This window comes from Schistocerca gregaria, chromosome 3 (genome assembly GCF_023897955.1).
Source record: "Schistocerca gregaria isolate iqSchGreg1 chromosome 3, iqSchGreg1.2, whole genome shotgun sequence".
NCBI classification, from domain to species: domain Eukaryota; kingdom Metazoa; phylum Arthropoda; class Insecta; order Orthoptera; family Acrididae; genus Schistocerca; species Schistocerca gregaria.
Window position 1 is genome coordinate 568,907,405 of NC_064922.1, and position 22,697 is coordinate 568,930,101.

A 22,697-nucleotide genomic window follows, 5' to 3' on the forward strand; every position below is an offset into this window, starting at 1 on the left:
TTAACCACAAACCATTAGTGATGCTTTATGTCAATAAAGCGAAACGCGTCTAGCGGGAAAAAGCACGAATTTTCTTGTTGCTGTAACGACGGAACGAAAATTCCCTGAGGAACTTTAAAGCTACTAAGGACAATATGGCCACACAAATGAAGAAAATAAGTGTCCAATGGATAATATGATATAATTATAGAAATGAAGTTCTGCCTTGAGAAAACACAACTATTTCTTGTTTAACAACCAGACGTGTTTCAGTGATGTTTCTCCATCATCAGTCACTTTATTTATTTTCATAGTGAACATACTGTGTTTGTACGGATGTCTGACATTCGCTGCACAGCTCATTTTTGTTCATGTGTCTTTTTTGTCTTTGTTGATTACTCTTTTTCATGCTTCGGAATGGATTGTAAACTGGTCCTTTGTTATCTAATGTTCACTAGCTGGCATCAAGTGAGTATCTGATGAACAGTGACATTGCCTGTAGGAAGCACAGTTTGCATAATTTGCAATTTACAAAAAACATCATGCTGAAACAGATACCATCTCATCGTACTGCAAATGTCAATCACATGAATACCAATATGCGATACTATGAAGATACGTAAACTCAATGACAGTGTGAAACTTCACAGACACATACTTGTGCGTTGAAAAAGAATTATATATGGTTCACAGAAGCTACGATTGTGGAATTCAGAATCCAGATCATAAATTTAGAGCATCCAATGAGTGGTATGTAACACATAAGCAGTAGAGTCATGTGACCAATAAAGTCTTCATGATAAAGGTGCTCCTGCTCCACCCTTAATCTGTGTTGTTGGGTTTTATCGTGCACAAGCTGGAAACCAGGATCATACATATTACGAAAAATGTACAAAAATCATTGCTATACGTCGTGCTTTTGCACTGAATGTGTAAAGTTGCCAGAACCAAACATATGTAGTTGCGTAGATCTTCTAAAATAATATCAACATATGTGAGAACTCTGTCATCGCCAGTCTTGTTTCTTTCAGCATTACTCGTGGAGATGCCACTTGTAGCAGGGTAACACCTGATAAAAGGCTGCTGGACCTTATCGTTCTTTGGGATAAACAGAGACCCTTCTTCGAACGGGAAACTATTCTACGATACCACTGCCCACTGTCGGGAAGAGTATCACATTTGATGAAATCGAGCATTGACTTTGTTTCGTCTCAGCAACAGACCGTACTGTACTGAAGTCACAAACATTACAGAAACCCTCCTGGTACAAGGCTCAGTACGTATATCAGTAGCGAGTAAAAGTTCGTACCGTCAACTTTACACTAGGAAATCATTCACAGAGTTATTCCGTTGCAAGTCCGACGAAAATCCCAAGAGGTAATAGTACGGTATGGTGTAGCACTTTTCGTAGGTGAATCCATACGGTAAGTTCTGAATGTGAGAAACGTGCTAGAAGGTCTGTTTCCGAAGTAACCGCGGGCTCAGATGCAGCCACCATCACTTTCAGTGAGTAGCTAGTGGACACGTCCACATTACTGTGTGTGGTCTATCTGGAAGTCGAAAATGGTCTGCAGGACACGTAGCACTGCCTTGAGAACTGCCACCTGCATCTGCATCTCAGTAGGTTTAGTATGGACAGTGCCTACATGCACTAAACTTTGAGTGAGGAAAATCCATCTGAGGCCATCAAGCAAGCAGATCATCAGAGACCAACGATATACAACCCAGCAGTTGACATATTATGTACATGTGGCCATCTGATTTCTACCTAGCTATGTCCTGCGCTGTTTAAAAGGCTCTGGGCTCTTAAGGCAACATAAAAGAATGTACTGTAATTATTGCTCTGCTTTCTGGAATTTTGTAATCTACACTTGGTACCACTCTAAAGGAGCACTTCCTGGGACCTTTTGCGGAGATTTCCTGAGGGCCCTATAAGTTAAATAATGTAAAGATGATCAGAAACTTAGAATTTAGTCTTACCTGAGGACATCGGTGAGACAAAATGCAGAGAGATGGAAACGCCACCGGCGCTTTGTCCGAATATTGTGACTTGCTGAGGATCGCCGCCAAAGCTCGCGATGTTCCTCTGCACCCAGGTCAGCGCCAGCTGCTGATCTTTAAGACCTGCGTTGCCAGGGGCGACAGCGTCTCCCGTGCTCAGAAAACCTGCAGTTAACCATGATATTAACTCACGATTTCAATATTTGGACTAAAGGCACTTTATCTTCGCTGAAGTATTGCTTGCTGTTAGGGACCAACATTGATGACTTGGACGTGAGTTACACCAAATTAGAACTGCATTTCCCGGTAGACGAAGCCTCAAATTCATTCAGTCAGTGGACAATCCTTCCGTCTTGCGAAACAACCTCCAGAAACAGAAGTTAGTTTCGATAGCACGTAGCGTTTTCAATGTGCCATGTGAACTTGACGAAACTTACATAGGGTAGAGAAACCACCCCTCTTTAGAGCGCTGTAATGGGCACTGACGTCACATTAAATTCAGGAACTTTTAAAAGTCATCGATAATGGACCATAGCCTTACGAAACAATATAAAATCTCTTTGGAGATAATTAAATCCCTCTTGGGGCTGGGCCCTAGAAATGGTGTGTTAACAAAATATTTAACATGACAACTGATAGCAAATAGAGGGATTGCTACTGAGGCGGTCTCTGTTCTCCTTCCATTCTTCATATTTATTGCCCACCTTTTACTGGGTGTTTGAGCATAGGGGCTGTACTGACTTGATGGGTCATACAGTGTGAATTCTGCCACATATGGTGAATTTTTTTAGATGGGCCTGTTTCCAGCCTTTTCCTACATTTCTAACTTCTTAATCGGTATATAAATGCCCTGAACCCTCAATATCGATTTTCCTTTGCTATATAGGATTAAGTCCACGTGGAGGCTGAAGGAGCGGTTTAGTTATAGTTTGTAGTGTGTCTTTTACAACTACTTTAGTTCACATGTTTAAAATTGAGGTTTCGGAGTTGGTGGAACAAAATTTAGGAATTCCATGGTGTTCAGCTGCTACTGGGGATTTATAATCATGATGCTATTCAGTTTCAGATACCGTCTCGCGTTATGTTTCCGCTTCTCAGTGGGGGAGATCCGCCGTCCTTGAATGGAATCCACCCGGCGGATTAACGAGGAGGGGCGATGAGCAGACCAGACTGGATGCAGTCTTAAGCGAGTTCCTATATTCCGCCAAGTTATTCCCGGGCTGCTATCCAAATCCGCCCCAATTAAAGGTCTTTCTCTGACTTTTATGTAATAACACCATTCGCAGGCAATTGGGGTACATATGTTCCGTATTTGGGGGTAACGAGATGTTGACGGAAAGGACACTGGTCACGCCTTAAAGTAATCACAGCAAAATCCATCAATAACTATGCCGATCTTGTGTCAACACGGGATAAGATCAGAGGGAAAAGAAAAGGAAGAAGAAGCCATACGGTTTTGGATACTTGTCGTGCCGTATCTCTCATTTATTTATATGTTTTGAACTTTCCAACTGATTTCTACGTAAATTACATTACTTCTTCCTAAAATATGGATTCAATATTCACCGTTCATTTTGACAGCTCCGTTTTTGGACATAACTTGAATTCCTCTAATGCAAAATCATTCACCCACGTCACTACTTAAAGATTGTCGCTTAATGTGTGCTTTTGTTCATAATCTTCTTATTGACATACAGTATTCATTCGTGAATTTTTGTTATCTTTCGAATATTCAATTTTTGTTGTTTTTAAAGCATTATTTGCATCGCTGATCGTATTTCCTCATCCTGTAAATCTTTCTTCGTTAATATTAATTTAATTTTTACATCATCACGAAGAAATAATTTTGCAATAATTCCAGGGATTCTAACTCTCACACATTTTTTTTTGTCAGTTGTACAGGTACACACCTAGACCCCATGAAGACCAGCTTGAAACTAATAGCCGTCACCAGTCTTCTTCCATCTGTCACGGACACGTTACAGCGGCTGATCAGACATTATATAGCAAAAAATCACATCAATGAGTTGTTATTTATTTTTCTTTAAGTTAACAGTTTCGGTATTTCACTGTTGCCATCGTCAGGCCTCTGAACCTTAGAACATCAACAAGTAAACAACGTAGTCTATTTCTGATGTGTAACACAAGATTTTGCTACAGATACAAATTAAGACTGGCAAAGGTTGTAAACTACACAAAACGTAAGGTAAAAAGATATGAAGAGTTAAATGTGCACGCTTCACACCATAATAAAACATGTATTGGTTGACATCAATAAACTAACACGTTACATGTAAAAGACCTCTAATAGAAACTACAAAAAAAGGCAATGTGAGATATGACATAACCAATAAAATGCATGAAATGATCGGGAATCAGAACACATATTAGTAGAGGGGTTCATTTTAACCTTTTTAAATACACATTCAAGTCATACGGAAAAAATCCTAATTATAGAAAGAAGACCACAATCTTTCATATAAAGCATAATGTTAAGACGTATTATGAGCGATTAATGAAAGTAACTGAAATATCGTCTCCCTAGCAAAGAAAAGGTTTTCTGTAGCAACCCCAATAGTCCTTGTATTATTATGTGAGGGCCGATACAGAATTAGCTAGTGCGGGAGGAAATCATAAACTTGAATAGCATAAAACGTAGTACCCGACCAGTAATTATATGCTAAGCATACCTTTATCATCGAGTAGTCTGAACTAACCAGAGGACAAGCACCAACGATGGCTAACAAGAAACTCCAGACATCACATCAACTGTTGAAAATGCACTTACGAAGAAGAAATTTATATACAGGTTTTTAGTGGTATAAATGCAAATATTTCTATTTTCTGAGGACAGTTTACTGAACAACATTAAATCAGTATGCAATTCTTTGGCAGAGTAATGATTATTGCCATTACGAGTAGTATGTTCTTAGATTGGTGAGTACCTCCAGGTACACAAGGGAGTAAGTTAACTACTAATATTAATTTTCCCCTGACAGCAAATCAAGTAAAATGCATTGTCCACTTTATTGTCTAATTACGACCAATTGGAAAGCGGCGGGCACTAAATTATGTGATGTGTTTGCGGGAAGACTGTTAGACATAGGCATAAAACAACTTTCACATTGACTCAGGTACATGTTAAGCTACCAATGATCACAATATCTCTTATTATACCCCTAACACACTTTACGAGATTAAAGTTTCTATGGAAATATCAACACAAGAGCGCAAAAGACATGGTTAATAAAAACCTTAGATCTAATTACCAGAACCGCTTTTCAGTCAGAAGTACATTCAATGGTCACAATTAGCGTGAAAGGCTTAGAAGGCGTCGCAATTTCTGAACAACTCAAAAATACGATTAAAAAAATATGTGCCGACCATAAAGTCTAAGCTAGCATGGATATATACATCGGGAAAAAAAATTTGTACACCTGCAAAGACAGTTCCGATTTGGATCCGATGAGAGCATATCTCATCTGGGTAATAGTAGCGTAATGGCATAGCTATCCGAGAGCCATTTGGGCCTACCCTTTATTAGGGAATGCCTACAGCCAGAAGGCTCAGTGTGGTGCAAACGCGTGAAGCAAGCAGGCAACAATGATATGAAGATGCACTTTTGTTTTCTACTGCCAAATGAGCGAGTTTGAAAGGGATAAAATTGTGGCCTTTGGAGTGTGGGATGATCCTTTTGAAGAATTACCACACAGGTTCGACGTGCTGCGTCAGTAGTTCAACGCTGCTGGTATCAGTGGTCACGCCAATATCCTACACCCGAATAGGAGGTCCTTGGTGCTTACACACCACAGACGGCAGCCAGGGTCGTTGTATTATTAACGGCAGCGTTGGTAGATCGCGTTTCTGCCACAGAAAAAATAATAGGAATTGTGACCAAAGACGTGTCAACAGGAACTGATGTGAAACTGTTATTAGCAGTGGGACTTCAGGCACGCACACAGCCCATCTTCCACTCACTCCGCAGCATGGACCTGCTCAGCGCGACTGGGGCTGTCAGAGGAACACTTGGAAGATGGAATGGCGTGCCGTGGTCTTCAGCGATGAAAGCAAATTCTGCCTACACGAAAGAGATGGTTGGCTGCGAGCACGACGTAGACCTGGAGAGCGCTTTCTCACAGAGTGCATTCACCGAAGACACACTGGCCCCACCTCATGCACTATGGTCTGGGGAGCGGTATGCTATAACTCTTGTTCATCTCTGGTGCTTCTGGAGGGGACGGTAATCAGACTCATCCTTCCGCCGATCTTGCAACAGGAAGGTGATGTGTTGTTCCAATGGCATAATGCTCACCCACACACTGCTCGTGAAATTCACCGTGTTCTGACGGAACAGCAACTTAACTGGGCAGGACGATCTCTAGACTTGTGGGATGTGATGGAACGAGGAATGACTAGTGCGACTCTCCAACCAAGAACTTGTACAGAACTACGTGAACAGTTCGAGCAGGCATGGCGTAACGTGCCCCAGGACAGTTGAAGGAGTTCTGTAGTCCCCTTTCATTATCATTTTATTTGCTTTCCAATCATACAGAACCTTCTGGCATGCGTGAGTGAATGAATGTGGGTATGCTTCATTTTGCTATACAGTGAAATTACAATGAAATGAACACCCTTAGCTGCTTACAGGCGTTGACATACGTCAACGGGGACATATGAAAATGTGCGCCCCGACAGGGACTCGAATCCGGGATCTCCTGCTTACATGGCAGACGCTCTATCCATCTGAGTCACCGAGGACACAGAGGATAGCGCGACTGCAGGGATTTATCTCTGGCACGCCTCCCGCGAAACCCACATTCTCAACGTATTGTCCCGCACTACATACGTAGTGCCCCCGCCCATTATACTCATTACTCGCGGCGCGTTGCCGATTCCAGTAAGAGTTCGGGCACTGTTCGTGCATTCGCACAGAAGAAAATGATGGTCAAGTGGCCGGTGAGCCTCAATACAGTAGTTTAGTCTGCTGCAGAGAATCAGAGGTGGTCGTACAGAATGGCCACCCCTTGTTGTTTTCAGGTAGGCAAAATGGTTTGCTCCTCTTGTGTGAAAGTTATCCTTGTTCGGTTGGGGGCGGAAGCCTCATATCTGGGTTTTCTTGGCCACGGGGTCGCGTGGGAGACGTCGAAGTTTGTGAGATGGGCAATCTCCTTCAGCTCGCCGAGGGTCTGCAGCCGAAGTCCCTTCGAGGAAGGGTCAGTTTACTTAACCGCGTTTCGCGTTGTCTCATAGCGAGAGGGGAGCTTTTAGCTTTTGGTCTCGCGTTTCGCCTTATAAAGATTTGCTGGGTCGCAGCAAGGTTTGCAAGGCTTTTGCACACTTTCAATTTGATTTCTAATGCAGACTTTGATCCGTAAGAGGAACGTACCACAAAGGCGTTGCATATGTTGAAGCGCACTCGGTTCAGGGTGAATGTTCGTATGCCTGCAAATGCGTGTTCGTGTCTGCGTGGGTTGATGTCACTAAAATTTCGCCACGGCTGGTAGAAATTGTGTCTCTGTGAACCACGCGTGCACACGAGTCTGTATTTAAACGTATAGCGTTTCACAAGCAATTGTACTTAGTTAACAGGCAACAGCAGTTTTATAGACCCGTGGTGGCCGTGCGGTTCTAGGCGCTACGGAACCGCAGGACTGGTACGGTCGTAGGTTCGAATCCTGCCTCGGGCTTGGATGTGTGTGATGTCCTTAGGTTAGTTAGGTTTAAGTAGTTCTAAGTTCTAGGGGACTGATAACCTAAGATGCTAAGTCCGATAGTGCTCAGAGCCATTTGAACCATTTTATAGATGCATTACATCAATGTTTTAAGGAATAAATAATTTTGCCTACAATCTTATCCAGTGTACCGATGTTACGTCTCCCATACCTACGCCATTTACCTTGTAGTTTTCCTTGTTAGCCCATCCATAGCGTTTCCATGTGCACAGGTTCAATAATTAGTGTCTTTTTTATTTAAAACAAATGCTCTGGAAGAGATCTTGTTTTCAGGAATGTTGCTGCAAGCTGCACTTATGCACAGTGTTCACGCACTCTTTACTTTATTCAATATTTGATGCACGGGAACAATGCCTGGATCATGTTAATAATTACATCCCATTCTTTATCAATGAGTTTACCATGAATGTTTTTTGTGAGTTTTTCTTATGAATAAATTAAATAATTTTGCGACACAGCGCAACTTCTATTTGTCGTGTGGCTTTTACGTCGATTTCAATGTCAGATAGCATTTTCTTATTCACAGTGAGTGTGGCTCTTTTAGCCATCAGGATGCATTCAAAGTGCGCTTCAGGCTTCTTACACATATCGACCTCTTATTGACGCTACTTACACAGTGATTGCCGTCCGTACGATAGACTGGATGCCAATAAAAAAGCCTCCATTGCCACTCTTGGAGGCTACACCACAAACTAATATGTGTCTTTGAGCTTGAGTCGATACCTGCTACTCAGAAACCCTTGTGATATTCATCGGTAAATGCAACCATTTCATCTAGTCCATACGCACTGTTGCAACAGTAAATACTGAATGAATTGGGAAGCTCTACGAGGAGGTACTAATTCTAAATTCAAAAACGGCTCTGAGCACTATGGGACTTAACATCTATGGTCATCAGTTCCCTTGAACTTAGAACTACTTAAACCTAATTAACCTAAGAACAGCACACAACACCCAGCCATCACGAGGCAGAGAAAATCCCTGACCCCTCCGGGAATCGAACCCGTGAACCCGGTCGTGGGAAGCGAGAACGCTACCGCAAGACCACGAGATGCGGGCGTACCTTTTTTTTTTGCACTGTATATAATGTACATCGATTTACTTCATTGCGCCGTTTGTGATACAAGATTCTGTAACAGTTGCGTGGAAGAGTGTGCCAGCTGCTTGTTCTTAAAACTTGGATCCGCATATTTTTCTGCTGAATAATAATTAAAGATTTTGTTTCGTGTTAGGTAACGATGCAGGTGAAGGTTGTTTGTACTTGAACGTTAATTTTGAAGATTTGTGGTGAGAAAGCGTTTCCTCTTAATCATCAAACTGGTATCCTTGGAAATGTATTGTTTAAAGTATACGCACCCCATTTTGTAACTCTGTCTTAGTGTTTCGCCTCAATATCAGACTCGCAGATTATTATTATATTTCTTCACTTTAATTTTTACTAAGCGGGACACATCAGAAATTTCGGATACAGATACATAGGTTACCATTATTGCTGCTACGATATTGTTCACTTTTATTACAGTGATATTGAAATGTCGTACTGGGTGTTCTTAATGGACAAATCGTGTAGTTTAGGGCTAGCGTTGTGACGTTGGAAAATCCTCGTCCGCAGGGGTAATTTTCGAAGAACTATTTTAATAGTTTAGGAGAGCTGATGATAAGAGGAAATGATCACTTACCAAGCTGCCCCAGGCGGTAATTAACAGTGACCAAAATGACACCGTAGGAGATGAAGAAATCGGGACCGTACTCGCGGTCAGAACCGCTGCCGCGTACGTACGATCCGCCGTACACCCAGAACATGACGGGCAGCTGGGCGCCCTCCTGCGGAACCCCCGGCACGTACACGTTGAGGTAGAGGCAGTCCTCGGAGCCGCTGCCGTCCTGTTGGACGCAGTCGCTGCCGTATTGAGTGGCATTGCGTACCCCTTCCCAGTTTCCTGCCGGCTGCGGAGCCTGCGACAAATTGTTGGAGTAAATTTCAAACCGCGCAGTGCTTCTTCAGATATGCGTTAGCCAACCTTTTCATTCAACTTAAAGCACAGGTGCAGATAAAATAATCAGAGGTGCTGAATGTCACATAAAGTCCGATTTCTTTGTGAGGTAGCTGCATGTCATATTTTTTGGCATTTCTTGCAGGAATCTCATTCTTGCTTACGGCTGCTTATAGTCATGTAGCAACAGGTGATTGGGCTGCAACCAGTGGTAAAGAAAATAATCTTCGCGTGCCCCAGTGATTCTTTGTTTAAGGTTATCGTTTCCATTGTGCGCGAAGTGAGTTACTTTCACTTAGTGCTTGCAGTTGATAGATAGCATTCTTGAGATGTAGCCACATCGATATCTGTATCACGTCACGTTGTCACATTAATAATTGTTTCAGACAGAGTGCTCGGTATTGCGAAGTGCTTTCAATACATAATTCATCCCCCTTTTTCTCTGCCAATTTGGTCTGAAAAAAAGAAAAAATGCGGTACTTGTTGTGAGACATTGTGGAACGTTGCTCTTCAGCCTCTATAGTTTCATAAAGTTCCGATAGGCGGAGTATTTACATGTAGACTTCAAAATGGCGTCTGTAACAGAGACACGTTCCAGGCAGAGATATTGCTGATTTGCTTTTGGTGGAAAACCAGAACATCGCAGATAGTCACAGGCACTTGCAGAATGACTACGGTGACTGGAAGTGACCAAAAGCATGGTGAGTCGTTGGGTGAACTGTCTGTCATCGTCGCTAGAAGGTCATGCAGACCTGTTCGATCTCCTGCGTGCCGGCCGGACGCACACAGCTGTGAAACTGAAGAAACGACTTCAGCGTGCTTGTAGCCATAAAAATGCAAACGAACATCTCTATGGCAACGCAAGGCTTCACATAAGTCTGCAACCCGATAGTAGCTCAAAAAACTTCATTAGACTGTTCTATCTCACCCACCCTACAACACGGATCTCGGAGCTTACGGCTTCTATATTGTGAGCCCAATGGAAGATGCACTCTGCGGGAGGCAGTACGTCGATGATGGGGAGGTTATTGATGCAAGCAAGACATTGCCTCCGTTATCTACCAGAAGTGCGGTACCGTCCGGGCAAAAAGCCCTCACGGTAACGTAGTGTATGGCCGTCGCACAGAACGAAGTTTCTACATCTACAATTTGAAAGATTGGGTTATGTAGCCAAAAGATACTAAGGTATACTAAGGTATATTGGAATTCTGAATAAAATCAACCTCCCTTCAAAGAAACATGTGTTAAAGTGCTTCCTGAACGCCCCTAGTAGACTAATCATTCCTGTCAGGAGTTTAGACAACATGATGTATCAGTGTAAAAGTATTTCTCGAAAGTCACGACTTACAGGTATTCTTCAAACATAACGTCTTTCCGATCGCTTAACGAAGGAAGCAATAATTAAGAAGTTTGTTAGCTGTAATTAAGTGTTAGAACTTACAACCAACATCATCCGAATCATCATCAGATTCAAACTAAAATTTCCACATTAACTTTGAAATTAAGAGACATATATCGATGCACCTCCGTGTCGTCAGTGCTACAGGCAGAGATAATCATAATTACCCGAATGGAGGCTTATGACTGACGGATTGGTTCAAATGGCTCTAAGCATTATGGGACTTGACATCTGAGGTCTTCAGCCCCCTAGACGTAGAAAATCACACTTACGACATCACACACATCCATGCCCGAGGCAGGATTCTAACATTCCACCGTAGCGGCAGCGCGGTTCCGGACTGAAGCGTCTAGAACGTCTCGGCCACAGCGGCCGGCACCGACGTATTGGAATGGACTGGAACAGTAGAGTAGAAGATTGCTGAACGTTGTACTGTCTCCGGAAACGGATGGCATTCTTTCCAGTGCGTTATCCATAAAAAATTATCGTTACAGACCCAGAAATTTTGACCCTATGCACTGGGAGAGATGTCGTTGTGTCATGTGACTGGCCGGCACACCTGCTTAATGAAGTACGTGGATCTCGTCTGTTGTCATCAAAGACTGCCAGTGCCCACTTTACTCCCATGCACTAAGTGGGAGGGTTAACTTCTACCGCCGTTACTCTGATGGCTGTACTCGGCGGTTAACTGCAGTGAAAATGATATGTTTAACGGCAGGCTGTCCATATTTGGAACGCAGTACAGCAGCGATACTAAGAGTAATGATTACGGCAGGTCCCTGGTAGGATATTGGTGGTACGTAACACCAGCTGTGTGCGCACAGGACACGCAATTCTCGTCGAATATGGGCCCATGACATTTGAGCGCGGAACTGGTCCATCATAGCAACCTGAAGCTTTCCATTGGGTTTATATTAGGCGAATCTGATGGGCAAGACGTCTGTGTTAGCTGCCCTGAAACCATTGTACCACGATTCTGATTTTGTGGAACGGATAGATACCGTCGTCATTGGGGAAGACTTCAATCATGAAAGAACGCAGGTCCTCGACCATAATGTTCACGTAATCCACAACTTTCATGATAGATAATTCGTACAGCTTCCATGGGAGTCAAGGCGAATGTTCCCCACATCATAACAGTGTCCACATTGGCCTGCCACGTGGCTCGGTACGTGTTTCTTACAGCTGTCCTGCACGATACCGTAACCAGATGCGAGCGTCGACCTAGTGTAATAAGAAAGTGACACATCGCCCAGGCGACACGTTCCCATTCATACACCGTGCAATATCGATGATACAGTGCCCGTGCCCTATTGGTGTCGCAGTTGACAGTGTCGTTGGGTCAACATGAAAACACGAGTGGGTCGTCCGCTGCAGAGCCCCTTGTACAACAACGAACGCTGAACAGTGTACTCCGTAACATCTTTGCCTGGACAAACGTTTTGCTGCAGATAATGTATCACAGACACAGTCCCTTCGACTGTTCAGATATGTCACTAAACCCACCCAAAGATATAACAACCATGCAAAAGCAGCGCCTATTAGACAGAGGGGGTCCGACATCGATTAGCTCCAGTCATTCCACCAGGAAGGAGGTACACGGTTCGTGTTGTCTGTAGTTCAACAATGCCTAGACGGTCAATACCGCGGTTCGATCGCATCCGTATCGATACTTTGTGACAGGAAGCGCTCTCAACAAGGGAAGTGTCCAGACGTCATAGAGTTCAGACATGGAAGAGATACAGAGAGACAGGAACTCTCGATGACATGCCTCGCACAGGGTGCCTACTAGATGACCGCTACGAACAGGTCATGACTCGGAGGAAACATAACGGCAACGCCACCATGTTGCTGCATGACGAGCAACGTCACTCCCGACGTCAATGGCGAGGTCCATCTTTGCAACCACGACACCATGCAGCGAGGTAAGCATGGGCCCAGAAACATACCGAATGGACCACTTAGGACTGGCATCACGATCTCTTCACCGATGAGTGTTGCAAATGCCTTGAACCAGACAATCGTTCGAGACGTGTTTGGAGCCACCCCGGTTAGGCTGAACGCCTTAGACACACTCTCCAGCGAGTGCAGCGAGGTGGAGGTTCCTATCTGTTTTGGAGTACCATTATTTAGGGCCGACGTACGCCACTGGTGATCATGGAAGGCGCTATGAGGGCTGTACGATAGTGCAACCATATCGGCAGCATATTGGCTGAGCATTCGTCTTCATGGACGACAATTAGCGCCCCCATTGTGTGCATCTTGTGAATGACGACGTCGCTCGACTAGAGTGGCCAGCATGTTCTGCCAACACGAACCCTATCAACATTCCTGCGTAAACTGAAAAGGGATGTTTATGTACGACGTGACCCACCAACCACTCTGAGTGATATACGCCGAATCGCCGTTGAGGAGTAGGACAATCTGGACCAACAGTGACTTTATGAACTTGAGGATAGTATTTCACGACGAATACAGGCGCGCATCAGTGCAAGAGGAAGTGCTACTGGCTATTAGAGGTACCAGTAAAGCAATCTGGGCCACCACCTCTGAAGGTCTCGCTGTAAGGTGGTACAACATGAAATGTGTGAATTTCATGAGCAATAAAAAGGGCGGAAATGATACTTATGTTTATCTCTGTTCCAATTATCTGTACAGGTAAAGAATCTCCCGGAACCGAGGTAATGCAAAACTTTTTTTGATGTGTTCATGTTAGCTAATGAAAGTAATGGGGCTTCAAACACTCATGTGAAAATTATCGTGTTTTGAATATGTCTTGACATGGGACCATACCATTTACTGCATCAAATTACGGGTATAGAATACATTGTACGATTACGAAACAGATGAGGAATTACTCTCAATTTTAATGAAGCGCATTGCTCGATTTCGACATTCACTGCTCATGATTAAATAATACATTTTCCAAAAGCTTTGCATCAGTGGCTTTAGTCTTTGATTTGGCGTGTGGCTATGAGCCTACTTCGAGGCTCATCGTTTTGTTGCCTCTTCTACCAGCTCACTTGATAGTTCCGTTGTTCTTGTTTTTACATAGAAATTTTACTCTCAATCAGTAATAAGGAATTCGACAATCTATATAAATACAACTGCAACATCTGATTTTGAGTTATTTTGTACCTGTATCGATATTTCTGTATCAATTTGTTGTGTTGGTTATATAAAATGTTGTATCTCTCATGGAAAATCTTTGGTGATGTATACGTGTTTCGTTTATGTGAAACGTTTGAACAATGTTGTTTAAATTATGCTTGTGAATTTAAATAACTACTGAAATGATTGTTATGTAATGTACTATAAATGACTTGGTTCATAATTACGGAACGTGTAACAACAACGACTCTGTACTATTGTACATATAAGTAATTCCTTTCATCTGATTTTACGATGAACTTGTGTAACTGATGTTCTGATTTGATTTCTTTTTGTTTCATGCCATTATGTTAAGAAAACTGTAAACAAGTTTCAATGTGAATATTAATGTTTATGTCAAATGTCAAGTAATATTGTAATAGAATTGAAATGTAACAAATGTTGAAACTGTTGTTAGAGGTTTAAAATTCTAACTCTGCGTCTGGTCCATATATAAGCAATGTGTTAGGATATGTAGAATGAAAAACCTTGGGTGAATACCCGGTCTGTCAGGGAGCGGTAAAGGGTGGATGGCAGGCGAGCGCGGAAAATGCGCGCGGGCACTGCACGGCACTACAGGCTCAGTAGTAGTTGGAGTTTGGCACTGGTCTGAGCAACACCTTCTGCAGCGAGGAGGCTCTCCTGGAAGACATAGCTTCACTGAGCCTCGGGTCTGCAGTTCCAACGCCCACACAGCATGGGAAAATTCCATAGGCACTAAATGGAAAAGTATTGCGACGCTAAGAAGAATTAAAGTGCCGATAGGTCAAGAGTCATAGCTGTAGTTGTATGTGTGCTCTGTGCCTCGCCATCTTACCGCCCTCCAACCGCCGCATCGATACTAGCTCTTTGAAACTTTTAGTACTGTACTCGTATGGATCAGAGTGTAAACTCTGTTTGTTTGGTGCAATAATAACCTAAATCTTATCAGAATTTTTCCATCATTTAATTATCCTCACACCTAACTTAGACAGGGTCCTTTCCAAACGTTGTGCAATCCAAATGTCCCGAAATGAAAATTAATAAATTGTGTTAATAATAAATATTTGCTGAACTGGCTATATCAGAATGGTGTTTAAAGAAATGTTTTCTTAATGAACCAGTAAATGAATAGCAAAGGTCTAACGAAGTCGAAAGATAGCTTTAGTATTGACATAGTACTGAAGTTTATTATTTCGAGACAGATTTAAGGGCATTTAAATGAGCAGTAAATAAGGTGAAAAGAGTAGTAACTTATATACTGGAATTCTTGAATGAATAGTAAATTCAGAAATATTTCTTTTATATACAATGATCATAGCAGTTTCAGGGTGGCCCCTTCATTCATTTGAATTTTGAAGTGTTCTAAGTTGGTTTGACCAGCCAAAGGTTAAAGTCAATATAAAAGTCAAAATTTACCACTGTTTTATCTTTATCAAAATTGACATTTTGTGTGTGGCATGAAAGTACAATTTCTAGGGTAACCTATGCCCGATTTTAATCAGATTAATAGACAGCATAAAGTTTTGTAGTAAACATTATAGTTTAGTGTTATGTACCACGATTTTCCACATCAGTAGAACGTGAAACTATCAGTTCAATAGATTTTCTTGTTCTAAAATTCTACTACATTATGCATTGTTACAACTTGTTGTTTTGCATGAATGTATACCAACTTGTACAGGGAAGAAACTCAGTTAATGCCTAATTAGGCTGGCGACCGTATCATTGTCAGGTTGGTAGCATCTTCTGGTTTGCGTTTGATCCATCGTTACTTGTGATTGCATTTCGATCTTACTTGACTGATCATAGTAATTAGAGAGTGGATGTAAGTCTGATTTGCCACCATTCAGGTACACACGGTCGATATCTATGCGAAAATCCTTTCTCATAAGGTGAATCCCGATCACTTACCATCACACAGGCTTTAACGAGTACTGTGTCTGGGATTACAAATGTAAGGATAAATGTAATAGATGTGAGGAAGACCCACAGCCGTGCATGGCAGAGTGAAAAAGGTGTGGTTTGTGCGCAAGTGGAAACTCGTCCTTTGTGCTAGTAAGCAGTCGGGGCTGAGCAGTGCTGTGCACGATATCAGTAGCGGATCATTGTGGCTCACATTTCCCAAGTTTAGAGGCCAGAAGTGCTTAAGGGCAATATTTATAGGCCTTGGATGCTGCATTACAATGGTGTGGTTTTTGGCCCTATAAAAATGTATTTGTGACACCAGGAACATACGAAACAGGGCGAGGCCAACAGTATTGCTATGATTGCATCGCCGCCAGGTTAATAGCCACAGCAAATTGCGCCACCAGTGCCACCAGCCTTCAATTAACTTTTTTTACATTTGGCACTTTGTAAATGGACCACGTTTTGAGAAATTTGGTTGATTTTATAAAAACAATCATGGTGTTACTAAAAACTCTATCTTAAACCCATGAATATCCCAGATCACAAACCTAGACAGGAATCCTATCCCAGTAAATTTAATACCGAGTGTCCTAATTTATTATGAGAAATTGGTTGAACTTGAATCTAATGTTGTGCTGTCATTTGCACAGCCAATTATAACTATGCGTGGATCAAAAGACTGCTTATGATAGCACATTTGTCATTTAAAGAGTTATAGTTTACTGTGATTCAAATAATTAATACTTATCTCTTCTCATAAATACTGGTGTAGTTTTGTTAATGAGCATGGTTCTTCAAACCACGAAACTTTATGGGTCATTATGTACTAGGCTAGTTAGTTAATGAAGCAATGCAAAAGCTCCTTTCTTGTTAGTTGCTTCAATCCGAGTTTAAGAAAGAACTATTTACTGTGCTATCAATTCTAATAGAAGTTGGTTAATGCACACGCATAAAGACCGTGCACTAAGCAATGAAGTTATAGATTATGATCATTAGCAGATGCCTGATCTATATTATCATTCCAAGCTTTCCCCTGTTCAGTATTGCTACTAGTTTCATGTGTGTCGGTATTTGGTTTTATAAACTGTTGCACCTTGTTCATTTAAGGTACGTGTTGTTCAGAGGCATATGTTGCTTTTTACTATGTGATTGGCCATTTGCTTATCTGACGTACTAGTTAGTAGCACATTTATCTGCAAGGTTAGATTACTGTGTTGTAGTGTGAACAGATACAAGGAAAGAGTTTAGTGTGTGTGTCAAGGAAGGTTAGTTTAGCCTTAGCACTGCCTTCTGGTTTATCTTTTGCTTGACACAAGAATGCATAATTAGGTTGGCCACCTGTCTTAATACTTAATGTTACAACTTGCTTTTGAGCTAGGAGATCGTCTGTTCCTGACTCACCATTTCCTATCGTTTATACATTGCGAGAGTATTTTGGAAACGAATCCCAATTTGATTGCTCTGTTTCTATTAGGTAATCTCACTGTGAACTTTTCAAAAATTCCTCGCTGAGGTATATCGTTATCGTCGATTGCCGTTTAAGGCGATAGGTGTTGCTGTTACAAATCTCATTGACTGATTTCAACATTCACTGCTAATAATTACATAACACACATTCCAAAAGCTATACATCAGTGGCTTTAGTCTTCGGTTTCACATGTGACTATGCGTAGACGCAATCCTTCTAGGCTCATCGTGTTTTTTGCCTTCTACCTGCTCATTTGATATTTTCATTGTTCTTTTTTCCATATAGATCATTTTGTTCAGAATCAGTAATAAGTCATTCGACAATCTATAGAAATATAACATGTAGGTCTCATCTCACCTCTAAAGAAGTGTTTTGATTGCTTTCCCCTTGATTTATGATTGAAAGTCTGACTCTATAATGCTTCCAAGCTTCCATAAAACTATATGTATATATACATATATATAGTGTCTGCCTGTTTGTATCATCATCTCATCTACATTATTGCTCTGCTATTCAAAATGAAGTGCTTGGCAGGGGGCTCAGTGACCCACCATCAACCTGTATCTCTACCATTCCACTCTGGAACGGCACGCGGAAGAAACGAGCTCTTAAATATTTCTGTGCGAGCCCTGATTTCTCTTATTTTATCGTGAGGATCATTTCTCCCTATGTAGATGGCTGCCAACAGAATGTTTTCGCAAACGGAGGAGAAAACAGGTTATTGAAATTTCATGACAAGATGCCGTCGCGACGAGAAACGCCTGTGTTTTAATGAATGCCACCCCAATTCACGTATCATGCCTGTGGCACTATTTCCCCTATTTCGCGATAATACAACACGATCCGCCCTTCTTTGAATGTTTTCAATATCATCCGTCAGTCCCACCTCTTACGGATCCCCGACCGCAAGGTAATACTCCAGAATAGGGAGGAGAAGAGTAGTGTAGGCAGTCTCTTCAGTAGATCTTGTGCTCCTTCTAAGCGTTCTACCAATGAATCGTAGTCTTTGGTTTGGTCTACACACAAAATAGTCTACGTGATCGTTCCAATTTAGGTTATTTGTAATTGTAATCCCTAAGCATTTACTTGAATTTATAGCCTTCAGACTTGTGTGACTTCTCGCATAATCGAAATTTAGCGGATTTCTTTTAGTACTCATGTGAATAACTTCACACTTTTCTTTATTCAGGGTCAATAGCTACTTTTTGCGCCACACAGATATGTGACCTAAATCATTTGACAATTCATTTTGTTCGTCTGATGCCTTTCCAAGACGGTTAATGACAGCATCGTCTGCAAACAATCTAAGACGGCTACTCAGATTGTCTCCTATGTTGTTGAAATAGATCAGGAACAATAGAGGGCCTCTAACACTTCATTGGGGAACGCCAGATATTACTTCTATTTTACTCGAAGACTTTCCGTCTATTACCACGAACTGTGACATTTCTGACAAGAAATCACGAATCCAGTCGCTCAACTGAGGCGACATTCCGTAGGCACACAGTTTGATTAGAAGATGCTTGTTAGGAACGGTGTCGGAAGCCTTCTGAAAATCTAAAAATATGGAGTCAATTTGCCATCCCCTGTCGATAGCACTTATTACTTTGTGAGCATATGGAGCTAGTTGTGTTCCGCAAGAATGATATTTTCTGAACCCGTGCTGACTATGTGCCAGTAAATCGTTTACTTCGAGATACTTCATAATGTTCTAATACAGTATATTTTCCAAAACCCTACTGCAAATCGATTTTAGTGAAATGGGCCTGTAATTCGACGGATTACTCCTATTTCCCTTTTTGAGTATTGGTGTGACTTGAGCAACTTTCCAGTCCTAGGTACGGAACTTTCTTTGAGCGAGCGGTTGTATATAGTTGCTAAATTTGGAGCATCTGCATACTCTGAAAGGAACCTGAGTGTTATACCATCTGGACAGGAGGCCTTGTCTTTATTAAGTGATTTAAGCTTATTTGCTATACCGAGAATATCTACTTCTATGTTTCTCATATTCGCAGTTGTTCTTAATTGGAATTCTGGAATATTTACTTCATATTCTTTGGTGAAGGAGTTTCGAAAAACCGTGTTTAATAACTCTGCTTTGGTGGCACTGCCATCAGTGACTTCACCGTTGCTATCGCCCAGTGAAGATATTGGTTGCGTCCTGTCACTGGTGTGCTTTATATATGACCAGAATGTCTTTGGGTTTTCTGCCAGATACTGAGATAGAGTTTTATTGTGGAAATTACTAAAAGAATCTCGTATTGATGCACGCGCTATATTTCGAACTTCTGAAGAATTTTCGCAATCTTCGGGATTTTGTTTTCTTTTAAATTAGGCATGCTTTTTATTTCGTTGCTTTTGCAACAGCGATCTGACCCGTTGTGTGTACCAAAGGGGATCAATACCATCACTTATTATGTGGTGTATATCTCTCAATTGCCGTCGATCACATCGGAAGTAGTGGAACTGTCTCTTAAAGAGGCCTTAAGGTCATTTTAGCAGATTGTAAAGTAGATGTACTTTGGGTTTCTTTTTGATGGTTGTGCGTGTTACGGTATTTAGACTAGCAGCAACAGGCTTGTGGTCGTTAATATCTACACTCCTGGAAATGGAAAAAAGAACACATTGACACCGGTGTGTCACACCCACCATACTTGCTCCGGATACTGCGAGAGGGCTGTACAAGCAATGATCACACGCACGGCACAGCGCACACACCAAGAACCGCGGTGTTGGCCATCGAATGGTGCTAGCTGCGCAGCATTTGTGCACCGCCGCCGTCAGTGTCAGCCAGTTTGCCGTGGCATACGGAGCTCCATCGCAGTCTTTAACACTGGTAGCATGCCGCGACAGCGTGGACGTGAACCGTATGTGCAGCTGACGGACTTCGAGCGAGGGCGTATAGTGGGCATGCGGGAGGCCGGGTGGACGTACCGCCAAATTGCTCAACACGTGGGGCGTGAGGTCTCCACAGTACATCGATGTTGTCGCCAGTGGTCGGCGGAAGGTGCACCGTGCCCGTCGACCTGGGACCGGACCGCAGCGACGCACGGATGCACGCCAAGAACGTAGGATCCTACGCAGTGCCGTAGGGGACCGCACCGCCACTTCCCAGCAAATTAGGGACACTGTTGCTCCTGGGGTATCGGCGAGGACCATTCGCAACCGTCTCCATGAAGCTGGGCTACGGTCCCGCACACCGTTAGGCCGTCTTCCGCTCACGCCCCAACTGAATAGTGCACAGTACATCCAAACCGTCATCGAACCCATCGTTCTACCATTCCTAGACCGGCAAGGGAACTTGCTGTTCCCACAGGACAATGCACGTCAGCATGTATCCCGTGCCACCCAACGTGCTCTAGAAGGTGTAAGTCAACTACCCTGGCCAGCAAGATCTCCGAATCTGTGCCCCATTGAGCATGCTTGGGACTGGATGAAGCGTCGTCTCACGCGGTCTACACGTCCAGCAAGAACGCTGGTCCAACTGAGGCGCCAGGTGGAAATGGCATGGCAAGTCATTCCACAGGACTACATCCAGCATCTCTACGATCGTCTCCATGGGAGAATAGCAGCCTGCATTGCTGCGAAAGGTGGATATACGCTGTACTAGTGCCGACATTGTGCATGCTCTGTTGCCTGTGTCTATGTGCCTGTGGTTCTGTCAGTGTGATCATGTGATGTATCTGACCCCAGGAATGTGTCAATATAGTTTCCCCTTCTTGGGACAATGAATTCACTGTGTTCTTATTTCAATTTCCAGGAGTGTATATTCTTGATGATACTCCCTATTTGTCCAGGATTTTTTGTTGCTAAGAGGTCAAGTATGCTTTCGCAACCATTTAAGCTTAGAGTTGGCTCATGAACTAATTGTTCAATACAATTTCCTGAGAAAGCATCCAGTACAATTTCAGAATACGTTTTATGCCTGCCGCAGGCTTTAAACGTATAGTTTTTCCAGCATATCGAGGGTACATTGAAGTCGCCACCGACTGTAATTGTGTGCGTTGGGTACCTATTTGAAATGAGACTCAAGTTTTCTTTGAACTGTTCAGCAACTATATCCTCTGAATCGGCGGGATCGGTAAAGCGATCCAGTTAATAGTTTAGTCCGATTGTCAAGTGTAACCTCTACCCATACTATGTTGCAGCAACTATCTATTTCAATTTCACAACAAGGCAAACTACTTCTGACTGCAATAAATACTCCACCACCAGCTGTATTTAATCTATTCTTTCTGAACACTGCTAGATCGTTTGAAAGAATTTCGGCTAAACTTATTTCCAGCTTTAGCCAGCTTGCTGTACCTATAACTATTTGAGTTTCAGTGCTTTCTATTAAGGCTTGGAGCTCTGGTTCTTCCCCAACACAGCTACGACAATATACACCTACAATACCCATCGTTTCTACAACTACCTTACTGTGTTCTACCTGCCCTCTTTTAGACGGCCTCCCTTTCTGAGGTTTCCTGAGACCCTCTAACCTAAAAAACAGCCCAGTCCCTTCCACACAGCCCCCGCTACTCGTGTAGCCGCTTCCTGTGTGTAGCGAACTCCTGACCTATTAAGCAGAACCCGGAAACCCACCACCTGATGGCTCAAGTCAAGTAATCTGCAGCCTACATCAATAGCCTGGGGGATCTTCGTCTTAGCAGTGTGGACCTTGTAGTAAGTTTTAATGTGGTCTCACTTTTTACAAAAGTTCCTCTTGCAGATTCTTTGACACTGATTGGTAACATGTTTCATGTTGATATCACTGCTTTGTTTAGGCACGCTCTTTTCTCACCTTATTTTATATTTAATCAAGAATATTTTGAACAGACTGACGGTGTCGCCATGGGCAGCCCCTGTCTCCATTGGTGGCCAACCTTCTTATGGAGGATTTTCAGGAGAGATCCCTTGAATCAGCTGCCCTGCAACCAACAGTTTTTTGGAGGTATGTGGATGATGCTTTCATAGTGTGGCCTCATGGAGAAGACAAATTTACGGATGGTTGTTTGCCTTTCTTGGATGTCTTGTTTCGAAGGAAGAATGATGGCTCTGTAGGGCATTCAGTTTATCGGAAGCCCACTCATACTGATTTGTAC

At 42.6% G+C, this 22,697-nt stretch overlaps 1 protein-coding gene across 1 annotated transcript in view; it reads right to left on the bottom strand.

Annotated features, from left to right (window-relative positions):
- LOC126356218 (cholinesterase-like) overlaps positions 1-22,697 on the bottom strand; it is a 68,759-nt gene that overhangs the window by 37,725 nt on the left and 8,337 nt on the right. The window contains exons 3-4 of the mRNA XM_050007030.1: positions 9,392-9,668; positions 1,960-2,145 (exon numbers count right to left, since the gene is read on the bottom strand). Of these exons, the coding sequence (XP_049862987.1) occupies positions 1,960-2,145; positions 9,392-9,668 (463 nt within the window). The remainder of the gene's footprint in view (positions 1-1,959; positions 2,146-9,391; positions 9,669-22,697) is intronic.